Source organism: Pan paniscus, chromosome 12, assembly GCF_029289425.2.
Source record: "Pan paniscus chromosome 12, NHGRI_mPanPan1-v2.0_pri, whole genome shotgun sequence".
NCBI lineage: Eukaryota > Metazoa > Chordata > Mammalia > Primates > Hominidae > Pan > Pan paniscus.
In genome coordinates, this window is record NC_073261.2 from 27,928,707 (window position 1) to 27,940,788 (window position 12,082).

General features: G+C 43.5%; 1 protein-coding gene across 1 annotated transcript in view; it reads left to right on the top strand.

The window, feature by feature from the left end:
* LONRF2 (LON peptidase N-terminal domain and ring finger 2) overlaps positions 1-12,082 on the top strand; it is a 49,671-nt gene that overhangs the window by 25,621 nt on the left and 11,968 nt on the right. The window contains exons 8-11 of the mRNA XM_014343901.4: positions 1,990-2,111; positions 3,159-3,317; positions 7,129-7,291; positions 10,477-10,626. Of these exons, the coding sequence (XP_014199387.2) occupies positions 1,990-2,111; positions 3,159-3,317; positions 7,129-7,291; positions 10,477-10,626 (594 nt within the window). The remainder of the gene's footprint in view (positions 1-1,989; positions 2,112-3,158; positions 3,318-7,128; positions 7,292-10,476; positions 10,627-12,082) is intronic.

The following is a 12,082-nucleotide window of genomic DNA, read 5'->3' on the forward strand; positions in this document are numbered from 1 at the left end:
CCTGTTTACAACACAGACCTTACTCACTTCTGTTTTGATGCTGCCTTGTAGGGGGCTGACTGAAGAAGTGATAGCTGGAGGTCGGCACTAGAATAGAAGCTGCTTGGCCGGGCGCGGTGGCTCACGCCTGTAATCCCAGCACTTTGGGAGGCTGAGGCGGGTGGGTCACAAGGTCAGGAGATAGAGACCATCCTGGCTAACACGGTGAAACCCCGTCTCTACTAAAAAAAAATACAAAAACAAAATTAGCCAGGTATGGTGGTGGGCGCCTGTAGTCCCAGCTACTCGGGAGGCTGAGACAGGAGAATGGCGTGAACCCGGGAGGTGGAGCTTGCAGTGAGCCAAGATTGCACCACTGCACTCCAGCCCGGGCGACAGAGCGAGACTCTGTCTCAAAAAGAAAAAAAAAAAGAATAGAAGCTGCTTAAGTACTGAGACTTCCTATGACCTGTTTTCCCTGTATTTCCAGGGACTAGCACATACACCAGAGACTCTAGAAGTCTTTGTTGAATGAATGAATGAATGATTACATGCAAACTATACATGGGTTCCTAATGTTCCAGAAATTAGAATGCTATAAAGTGAAATAAAATCCAAAATTATAGTTTTGTCTTTCTTCAATGCGGGAGTCACATCATGCGCATAGATGACTTTGCATGCACTACCAGGGACCTGAATCATCAATTATATATGAATCTCCAGAGCCCTTGGTTAGCATCATGCCAAGTAGACCATGTTTTATTGTATTACTCTTCAATAAAAGGACATCATAAACCATTTATTAAATACCTATGTCATTAATAATGACAATTATGAAGCAGTTTTGTGAGTGAGATGATAGCCTGTTTCTCTACCAGTTACCCTGTGATGGTGGTTCTCAAACATAGGCATTTCCAAAGTTTGAACTCCTGGTTCTCAGTCAATCACAGCAATACATTTAGTTTGTTTCACACCAACCACAAGGAAACCTGGCAGTATGCGAAGGACTCACCCAGCCATGGTGTGTTGGAAATACGTGGAGCCATCCCAAGCCCAGAAATGCAGCAGGCCACCAAGGAAAGAGCAGAGCCCTGAAGCCCGCCAGGCCTGGGGTCCTCGCTATGCCATGGTGGCTCAGCACTGACCCCTTACCCTTTCTGAATCACAGCTTTATGAGCGCAGTGGAGAGAACAGCTATAGTATTATACTGTTTTCAGGACTAATAAAGCACCTGCAGTGGTCCCTGATGTGCATCAGAATGTCAGTGAAAAGAGCTACTATATGCTAGTATACATGCCTGCAATAAAACAGTGCAGCCTACCGAACTACTACTCTGTGTGCACACATACACACGTGCACACACACACGCACACACAGAGTAGTAGTTCAGCCACATTGTGGCCCTTCCACCCACCGATCCCAGCACTTTCTTGTTCAGTCTCCTACCTTCCCTTCACATCCCGCTTTAATCCATGGTCCCTCTCTCTCTTTCTCAATCCAAAAAAATCAACCTTTGCCTTTTGCATGCATCCTAAGTAATACAACAAAGCTAGAAAAAAACACAATGTTGGGAAGATTGGTGTCAGTTTAAATGAAAAATTTTAAGTCTTAGACTCAAAACATAAGTAATCATTCTTACATTCTTTCTCTAGTAGTTCCAGTTCTTCACTCTCCAAGCTGATCATTGCAAAAGTCTCTCCTCTCCCAACATGCCCTACTTCACTTCCTCCCCTCTCACCAACATCATGGCACTTGGTTGAAAATGTAGATGCTGTCAAGATTGAGTTGCCTCATCCTTCATCCAGGTGAACGCCTCCTCCTGGCCTTTTCTCACAGTGGAGGGGCTGCCCCTGCTCTTGTTACAGGCTGGCCTGCCTCCCTCTCCATCCCTTTTCCTTCTTACCTGCTCAGAGATCCCACCCACCACCTCCTTGTTCACCTTTCCACTCGGAAGCTTCGTCCTTTAGAATCAATTACCATACAGTATCATTTGACTTTTTTTTGTTACAGTTATTGGCAAGCAGAAACTTTAACATAACTGTTCTGGCCGAAGAATTAATATTTCGATATTTGCCGGATGAATTGTCTGATAGGAAGAGAATTTATGATGAAGAAATGTCAGAGCTGTCAAAGTAAGTGCTCATGTTGTGTGTCCTTGGTCTTAAGTTCAGATTGAACTTTGTCAACTTCAGCTTCACCTCAGATTTTCTTTTCATGGCAGAGAACTCTCTTGGTCTGTAAATGGAAAAGGATGTTAATTGCAAAATATTTTTGGAAACATAATTGCAAGAAGTTATAAGAATTTGTTTTCTTTTTTTATAAGATATTTTTAAAGTGTTTTAACAAAATTGTATAGTTGCTTTTTGTATGTAAATAAGTGATACTGAATTTTTCAGGATTTAAAAAGCAAAGAAGGCTGGGCACAGTGGCTCATGCCTGTAATCCTAGCATTTTGGGAGGCCAGTGCAGGAGGATTGCCTGAGCTTAGGAGTTCAAAACCAACCTGGCCAACATAGCAAGACTCCACCTCTATATTAAAAATTATTATAAATAATTAAAAATAATTTATATATTAAAAATAAATAAAAGGCAAATAATATAAATGTATTTGTTACTGATGAACTGTACACTTAAGAATAGCACATTGTATACGTATATTTTACCTCAAAAAATTTTTAATGTAATGTCTGCAAAGTGGAGTAAAGTGAAGCACAGTTTTAAAAAGTAGAGAGAATGAGAACTAATACCCAGGATTGCGAATCACAGCAGGCTTGACAGTTTTCATCTTTTAAAGTGGTAAAAGTTTTGTATTTTAGTAGCAATCTTATCACTCTTCCACTCTTCTATCTAAAACTCATTGCCTTTGACTACTATGTAGTTTTTGCTTTTATCAGAATTTTTTTAGAGTGCTTAAAAGGTATAACTTTTCCAAGCAAAGTAATATAATTCAGCATGTTCTCTTTCCTCAAGTTAAATAAGACAGATTTGTCAGGAAACCTGGGTGAGCAGAGAATTTTCACATGCTATGGTCCTTGGCTTTCTTGTCCCTCTTAGCCTGAGGGTTTTGTTTTGTAGAGGGGAGAACTGAGGTTGGCTGGCTTTTGCTATTTTGATGGCCAGTACTACCCTCTGATCTAACAGCTCATACATCTGAGATAACATGTCCCCTTGCTCTGCAGTCTGACCAGAGACGTCCCCATCTTTGTGTGTGCCATGGCCTTCCCCACGGTCCCATGTCCACTCCACGTTTTTGAGCCCCGCTATCGGCTTATGATAAGAAGATGCATGGAAACTGGCACCAAGCGGTTTGGCATGTGTTTATCTGCTGAGCACGCAGGGTAAGAACTGTCAGCATTTGGTTCAAAGGGTCCTAATGAAGGGCATCGTTTGTCATTTTTCTTGCAGAATGATTTAGGCTGATGCTTGAAAACCTCCAGTGGCTCCCGTTACATAACAAAGTCCAAGTTCAAGGCTGCCCACAATGCAGTCCCATCCCTTCTTTCTAGCCTCACTGCCCACCTCTTCCTTTCAAGTGTCACACCCACTAGTCCATTGCCATGCTACTTGCCCTTCTCTTGTGACAGCTCATGTTTCCACACCTCTGTGCTTCCCTCTGCCTGCAATTTTCTTTATCCCCATTTATATACAAACAAATCTAGTCCAACTTCTGAGGTCTAGGAAAATTGCGGCTGGGCTTGGTGGCTCACGCTTGTAATCCCAGCACTTTGGAAGGCTTAGGTGGGAGAATCGCTTGAGCCCAGGAGTTGGAGACCAACCTAGGCAGCATAGGGAGACCCCATCTCTACAAAAACATTTTAAAAAGAAAAATGTCTATATCCTGCGCAAAGCTTTTTCTCTGTCTCTACAGCCAAATCATTTTCAGTCTTACAAAAACACACTAAGCTTGGTTTTCACCTCCCCTCGTTCCACGTCTTTGTCCAGAGAGGGTGTTGCAAGCCAGCAGGTCATTCCCCTCTGTGGACTGATTTGGGGACTCAGGACCCTCCCATCCCTTAGGGCCTTGTCAGCCCTACATGGTCATGATGAGGTCACTGCATTCAAGTGCTAGCTATGGAGGAGGCGCACGTGCTCTTAAAGGACTCTGGAGAAAGGGGGCTGCCTCCTGTTCACACCTGCTGCAAAGGAGCCTGGCAAATATAGTCCACCTACGTGCCCAGGAAGAAGAGGAGACTGCATTTTTAGGGCCACTCAGAATTTTCCACCATAAATATCTAGGGACAGATCTTTTTAAAATATGTGTAGGACCTTTATGGAGAAAATTCTGAAATTTTATTGAAAGATAAGAAGGTCTGAATCAACGGAGAGAAATGCCATGTCCGTTGGTGCACAGACTCAATGCCGTAGAGATGCCATATCTATCCAGTTCCACAAATCCAGAGTAATTCCTGTCAGCATCTCCAGGAAGCTTCTTCATGGACTTGCTCAAGCTGATTTTAGAATCCGTGTAGAAAAGCAAAAGACTAAGCCCAGATCTGGCTGAACAAACAGGAGAACATTCCTGTAATATCAAGTTTACAAGCCTTAGTAAGTAGACCAGTGACACAATAATGTAGAGATCCGAAACAGGTCCACTCATATGTGGACGCCAAATTTATAGACAATTGTATGAGAAAAGACAAACTACTCAGTAAAGGGTGCCCAGAAAATTAGTGGGTGGTCCAAATGAGAGGGGGGGAAAAAAGCTTTACCTTATGCCATAAATAAAAAAATAACACATTTGCATTCCTAATGTGAAATGTGAAAAACAAAATATAAAAACATTTAAGAGGAAATATTGGGGACTGCCTTTATAATTAGGAGTGGGGAAAGATTTTTTTATACAAGGTGCTGAGAATACATAACAGAGGGAGAGATTAGTAAATTAGAATATATGAAAATTTGATTCATCTAAAGTCAGCAAAGAGAAAAAATAAGCTATAAGAGTTCCACGTGCACTGAGAATATAGAACACTGAAAAGAATGTTATTCCCATCCAAACAACAAGAAAAACAAGAAAAAACAGATAAACCACAGAACATATATTTCTTGAAGCCATCAGAGAGTGAAGGTTGCTCAGGGTAACCAAACAAGATCCCACAGGGAGAGAGTAGGCAGAGCCCAGGAAGAGACATAAAAGTGTGTAGGAAGAATTCAGCTATTTTTTTTTTTAAACAAATTGCCAATGACCTTGTGTGGGCTGGCATCAGAGTGCAGGTCTGGAGAGCTGCACTCACGAAGGGAGTTTGCATCACACACAGGCTCCTGTCCACAGATAAGAGGCTCCTTGATGAGTCATGCCCTGCAGCAAGGCAGGCTTGGAGGAGCTGACATTTGTCTGGAGGCCTCTGCTGGTTGCTGGGGCATTCAGTCCTCCCTTGAAGAGGAATCTTCAGGGCGCCTCCAGTTTCACCATGCTATGAATGAGATCATCCTGTTAGATACCAGGAAGAGAGAGTTTTATTAAGTATATAAGTAGAGGCATCCAGGTGGCAGTTTGAATCATCGCTGCTCTTTAATTTGGGGGATGTGTAGTAAAGCTGCTCACCATGAGAACTTTAGAATCACACTGCCATGAGTTCTCATTTTGGCTCTAAATCTCCCTGTGGCCTTAGAGAAGTTAATTCCTCTGAGCCTCCGTGTTTTGTGGGCTTGAATTCGTATATATTATAAACTGCTGTGTGTGGTGCTTGGCACGTGGTAGCGTGAGAACATCACTAGGTTACGGGTGATAGTTACAGTCAGAGTGTGGGTAAGAGCTGGGGAGAGCTTTGGAATGAGAATAGACATAGCCTAGAATACCACCCTGGGCAGCATGGAGCAGGAGGGACATGCAGAGGTAGGGGCTGTGAAGGGCCGGGCTGGTTAGAGAGGGTGCAGGAGAGCAGAAGCATTAGCTCAGCAACAGTCTGCAGGGCCGTGCCTTAGGGAGGTCAGACAGGAGCCTGCTAAGTGATTTGAGCAATTCAGAGGGCATCTCTGACTTCTTTTGGAGTCATTTTAATGGAACGGTAGGATATGGAGGAGTGAAGGGGAGGCAAGGAGATGAAGGCAGTGGCCGGGGACTGCTTTCCACGGCACTTTGGTTGGGGAGGGCAGAGCTGGCAGAATTGGAATGAGGTGAAGACCTTGTGGGCAAAGGCAGGAGGGAGGAGGAGCTGAGTGCCTTTGAAGGTGGAGGACTTGCTGCCCCAGCAACCAGCACCAGCAGAGGCCTCCAGATAAACGTCAGCTCCTCCAAGCCTGCCTCACTGCAGGGCATGACTCATCAAGGAGGCTCTTATCTGTGGACAGGAGCGGGTGTGTGATGCAAACTCCCTTTGTGAGTGCAGCTCTCCAGACCTGCACTCTGATGCCAGCCCACACAAGGTCATTGGCAATTTGTTTAAAAAAAAAAAATAGCTGAATGCTTCCTACACACTTTTGTGTCTCTTCCTGGGCTCTGCCTACTCTCTCCCTGTGGGATCTTTGTTTGGTTACCCTGAGCAATCTCCACCCTCTGGTGGGTTCAAGAGACATATGTTTTGTGGTTTATCTGGTTTTCCTTGTCGTTTTTCACATTCTTTTTAGTGTTCTATATTCTCAGTGCACATGGAACTCATAGCTTGTTTTTTCACTTTGTTGACTTTTGATGAATCAAATTTTAAGTGTGGGCTTGAATTCATATGTATTATAAACTGCTCCGTGCGTTGCTTGGCACGTGGTAGCATGAGAATATCACTAGGATAAGGGTGATAGTTACAATCGGAGTGTGGGTAAGAGCTGGGGAGAGCTTTGGAAAGCCGAGTGTGTGCGTGGCACCAGCTGGGCAGTCCTGATGGTGCCCCGCCAAGGTGGCTGAGGAGCCACATTTGAGATTTCATCTCTTCCCATCTCTCGGGTCCTTCCCAAAACACTAGCCCGTTGGAACTGCTAAGGCACAAGTCCTGTCTCACCTGGAGCCCTTCCCCTGCAGCCACCATCACCACTATATTTAACATCTAACAGAAGCGACCATGTGCACGTGTCTCTTAGCGACAATAACCTTGCTGGTCTGATGTGGAGACACTGTTTTGTGTGGCTTTGTATTCCTTTTAAAAGTAAACTCTCATCCAGGGAAAAAGAAGGCCCCCTGCATTTTAAAAATCACAGTCATTTCTCCTGTCTTTTCAGGCTTTCAGAGTATGGATGCATGCTGGAGATTAAGGACGTGAGAACGTTTCCTGATGGAAGTTCTGTTGTAGACGCGATTGGCATCAGTCGGTTCCGAGTGCTAAGCCACCGCCACAGAGATGGCTATAACACAGCGGACATTGAATATCTTGAAGATGAAAAGGTAAGGCTTATCATACTGGTGTATTTTATAGCAGTCGGTCCTCTTGTTTCCCTCTGCATTGTGGAAAAGCTTTGTCAAACTTGTACTGACAATATTACGTAAGTCCTTAATTCATCACTTAAGTTATTTATTTATCTATTTGTTTATTTATTTTTGAGTCAAGGTCTTGTTCTGTCGTGCAGGCTAGAGTGCAGCAGCATGATCTTGGCCCACTGCAGCCTTGACCTCCCAGGCTCAAACGATCCTCCTGCTTTAGCCTCCCGAGTAGCTGGGACTGTAGGTGCACACCACCACACGTGGCTAATTTAAATTTTGTTTGTCATTGAAACAGAGTCTCCCTGTGTTTCCCAGGCTGGTCTCAAACTCCTGGGCTCAAGCAGTCCTCCCACCTCGACCAAAGCGTAGTAGCCCCAAAGCGCTGTGACTACAGGCATGAGCCCCTGCCTTCAGCAGTTATTTATTTTCTCAGTGGATTTTTACCTGAGTTGGGAGCTGGTACAGAAATCTCCTTTTAAAAAAATGATCTGGCCGGGCGCAGTGGCTCACGCCTGTGATCCCAGCACTTTGGGAGGCCAAGGTGGGCAGGTCACGAGGTCAGGAGATTGAGACCATCCTGGCTAATACGGTGAAACCCTGGCTCTACTAAAAAATTAGCCATGTGTGGTGGCGGGCACCTGTAGTCCCAGCTACTTGGGAGGCTGAGGCAGGAGAATTGCTTGAACCTGGGAGCTGAAGGTTGCAGTGAGCTGAGATCGTGCCACTGCACTCCAGCCTGGGTGACAGAGCAAGACTCCATCTCAAAAAAAAAAAAAAAAAAAAAAAGACCTTATTGTACTTATGCAACATGTAAACCTGTGCATTGCAAAATAGGCTTTTGATTTGTATTCGATGCTGTAGCCCTGGAGCTGGCAAACTTTTTCTGTAAAGGGCCGGCTAATAAGTACTTTAGACTCCAGAGGCCGTATGGTCTCTGTCGAAGCTACCCAGTTCTGCCCTTGTAGTGCAAAAGCAGCCGTAGACTATGTGTAAAGGCATGAGCATGACTGGTTTCCATTAAATGTGACTTCCGGAAACATGGTGGTGAGCATGGTTTGACTCATGAACAGCAGTCTGTCAGTCCCTGTTCTCTAGGTTGGTATTAATTCAGAACGTGACAAAATCTACAACTTAAAAAATACCTCCCAAAGCTAAATATAAAAGACTTGAATTTATTAACCCTTAAGAATTTTTTCATGTGTCTAATAGAAATATCAGGACATATAATTTGACAAATTAGCAAAATGTTTTGAGAGATTCTCCAACAGACTTACATCAGTCTTACTCCATTATAGCCCCAAACCAGGAACAGCCCAGGTGCTGATCACACTTGAGTCAGTAAACACATTGTGGTCCATTCATGCAATGGAATACTACCTGTCAATAAAAAGAAATGAACCACTCGTGCATGAAACAATATGGATGACTCTCACAGACATTATGCTAAGTGAGAGAAGCCAGACACAGGACGAACACATACCGCGTGGCTTCATCTGTATACTTCCAGGAACAGGCAAAACTAGACTCTGGGGACAGAAGTCAGAAAAGGCTTGTGGGGTTGGCTTTGTAATTGACTGGAGGGAGTGGTGAAGAATCTTTCTAAGTAGTGGAAATGTCTATCTGGTTTTGGGTGATGGTCAGACTGGTGTATACAGTTGAGAAAACTCTTTGAGCTAAACAAGATCTATGCACTTTTTGGTCTGTAAATTATACTGCAGCAAGAAATTTTAAAATACTTAAAAGGAGGAAATCCTTGGAATTATTGTATCCCTCTTTTAAATTCTTTGGTTGACATTTGGAATTGTGGAAGTGAGGGTACGTAGCCACCCCACATCACACTGGAAGTCATTTTGGGGGCAGTGCTGTACACTTAGGATTTGTGAATGGAGTCACACCCAGGACACTGTCTCTGTGCCTCCTCCAGCTGCTGTTTCTGGTCATCCCAGTGCATGGGAGCAGAGCAGGGAGCCCAGCTCCCAGGCTGGACCAGAAAGCTGGGTTTCAAAGCTACAGCTGAAAGTGATAATTCTCAGGGTCTCTCTGTGGGATGGATAGACCTGACGGCAGGGTTTATTGACCGTTGTTGTAGATTTTAATAGTGTTGTAGTTTTAATAGTGTAAGCGCTTATTTTAAATGGGGGCTTAAACAGCTACAACATGAAATAATTTTAGCTTATTTTTATAAGAAAATCCTCTATCACATATGAATATTTGATTTGTATAAATCAAATTGAGGGTGGTATATGCATTATATTATAATTTCTCAGCACACCGTAGTTTTTGTAGGTACTGGAATTTTGTAACACGAAAGGACCTTCATGGTTTATTCCTGTTATACAGATGAGAAAACTCTGCCCTAACGAGGCTGTGAGACTGGCTAGATTCACACATGAGAGTTGGTGATGAAGCCAGAACAAACCCTGGCCCCGTGATTCCCAGTTCCATGCTCTTCCTCCTCTACCAGGTGTTCCTGAAGAGGACTGAGGCGTAATTTAAATGACAGATGTGATAGTGACATAGGGACCAGAGGCCAAGCTTGGTCAGTCTAAGGTGCTGTGGCCGACCACAAGCTGGAGTCCATCAGCCCAGGCCAATGTAATGAGTGTAGTCTTGCCCTGTCGTGCCTTTAGGAATATAGTTTGGTGATATGGAATACAATTTTTAAAATGTCACCCTTTGACTTGGTAATTCTGTCAAGGTCTCTAGGAAACTACACTGAGGAAACCATACCTCCCTCCCTTGTCAAAAAAGCAAAACAAAACAAAACAACTTTTCCATAAATGTTTATATTATTGTGTTATTTTTAAAAATAAAAAAGCTAGAATATTCTAAATAACTTACGTGAATAGTTAAGTAAATTGGCATGTATCTCAAATATATAATTGCATGCAGCCATTGAACATTATTCAAAATTACAGGAAATGTGCTTATATTATGGTATTAAGAGAAAAATCAGGATACAATTGATAGATTTCAACTATGCAAAAAATACAGATTTCTATATTGAGCATGTACCATTTTTGTGAAACTGATGAATTATTAAAATGCTAACTGCCACAAATCCACTTAGTGGAGGTGCAGAGGTCGCTGACTGTGTTACATGCATTACTGTGAATGGTTCACACAGCTGTGCCTCTTTCCCTGATCAGGTGGAGGGTCCAGAGTATGAAGAACTTGCCGCTCTCCACGATTCTGTGCATCAACAGTCTGTTTCCTGGTTCGCGTCTCTCCAGGATCGCATGAAAGAACAAATTTTAAGTCATTTTGGGGTAATGCCAGACAGAGAACCTGAGCCTCAGGTATGCCCTCTTTTTTCCTTTATAATTCTGTTACTTCCTGCTGTAGTGTGCTGAGCCATCATTCTGGTGGAGAGCTTGGCAGTATGATGCCGGTTACCCCAATGTGGTTGCTTATGAACCAGTTCATCTACTAACAGCCCAAAGGAGCACCTACTGTGGTAGCACATGACTTGTGAAGCAAAACAACAAAGGCTCTCTAACAGAACATAATTTCTTTTCTAACAACAATCAGTTTATTCTGCTTGGCTGTCAGCTTTTGTAGCCTTTTGCTTCTTTCACTTACATCTTAAAATTTAAGTAGTAACTTTATTGTATTGGCATGAACATTCCACGTTTGGCGCATAGCATTGCCTTGCACCTGGTATACAGATGTTGAATAAGTGAAGAGAAAAATCCCATCATTCTTGTGACATCAGTAGCGTGACTTCCTTGTCCTCTAAGTACCCTGCTGCCCAGCTGTCATGGGCTTTCTCTGGTGCTCCCTACAAGTACTTTTGGTGAAGCTGGTTCTTTAAGCAATGAATGAGCTTAGGTTTGTGGAGCATTTCTAAGCTCAGGTGGGCCTCTCCTCTGCATTAGATGGGAGAGCCAGGCTGGGCTGGTTTAAGATTGTGCCTGAGAGTGTATACCTCCTACCTGTACATGGATGCTCAGCTGTCAAAGACAGTAGGGGAGGGGGATTGGCTCTCAGCTGGTTTAGGGTGATGTGAAAGGTCTTTTGCCATCCATTTTAACTTTTTTTTTTCTGTCTCTTGAAGCTTCTATCTTTTACCCCCTGCCTGAATTCTTTTTTTTTCCAAACACAGAAAAATGCTTTAACTGCCAGAAATTGCCATTAAGTCCTTCCTGGCTTGCCCTTTTTGCATAAGCCTTTGTTCTACAGTATCCTGGAACTCATATTCAGAAAGGATGGTGGTTACACTGACTTGCATTAGGATATGAGTCATTCTTTTTCCTAGGAGTTGTTGTTTATTAACCAAATTAATCAATCTCTACTTGGCAGGTATATTAGCTTCCTACTACTGCTGTTAAGAAATTTCATGAACGTGGTGGCTTAAAACAACACATATGTATTATCTTCCAGTCCTGGTTCTGCAGGCCAGACTATGATCAGAGTGATGGCAACATGCGTTTCTCTTTGGAGGTTGTGGGGGAGAGTCTATTTCCTTGTCTCTGCAGCTTGTAGAGGCTGGCGGCATTCCTCGGCTTCCTTCCTCCATCAGAGCCAGCAATGTTGTTTCTCTCCGACCGTTCTTCCAAAGCCACATGTCCCTCTGACCACAGCCCAGAAAGGACCCTATATGAACACACTGGGCCCATCAGGATAATCCCCCCATCCCAAAGTCCTTAACTGAATCACATCCTCCAATTCCCTCTGCCATATAAGGTACCATATGGGGGACCATTTTTCTCATGACTACAGAGGGACTTTAGGTAATACATCAATTTTTATATG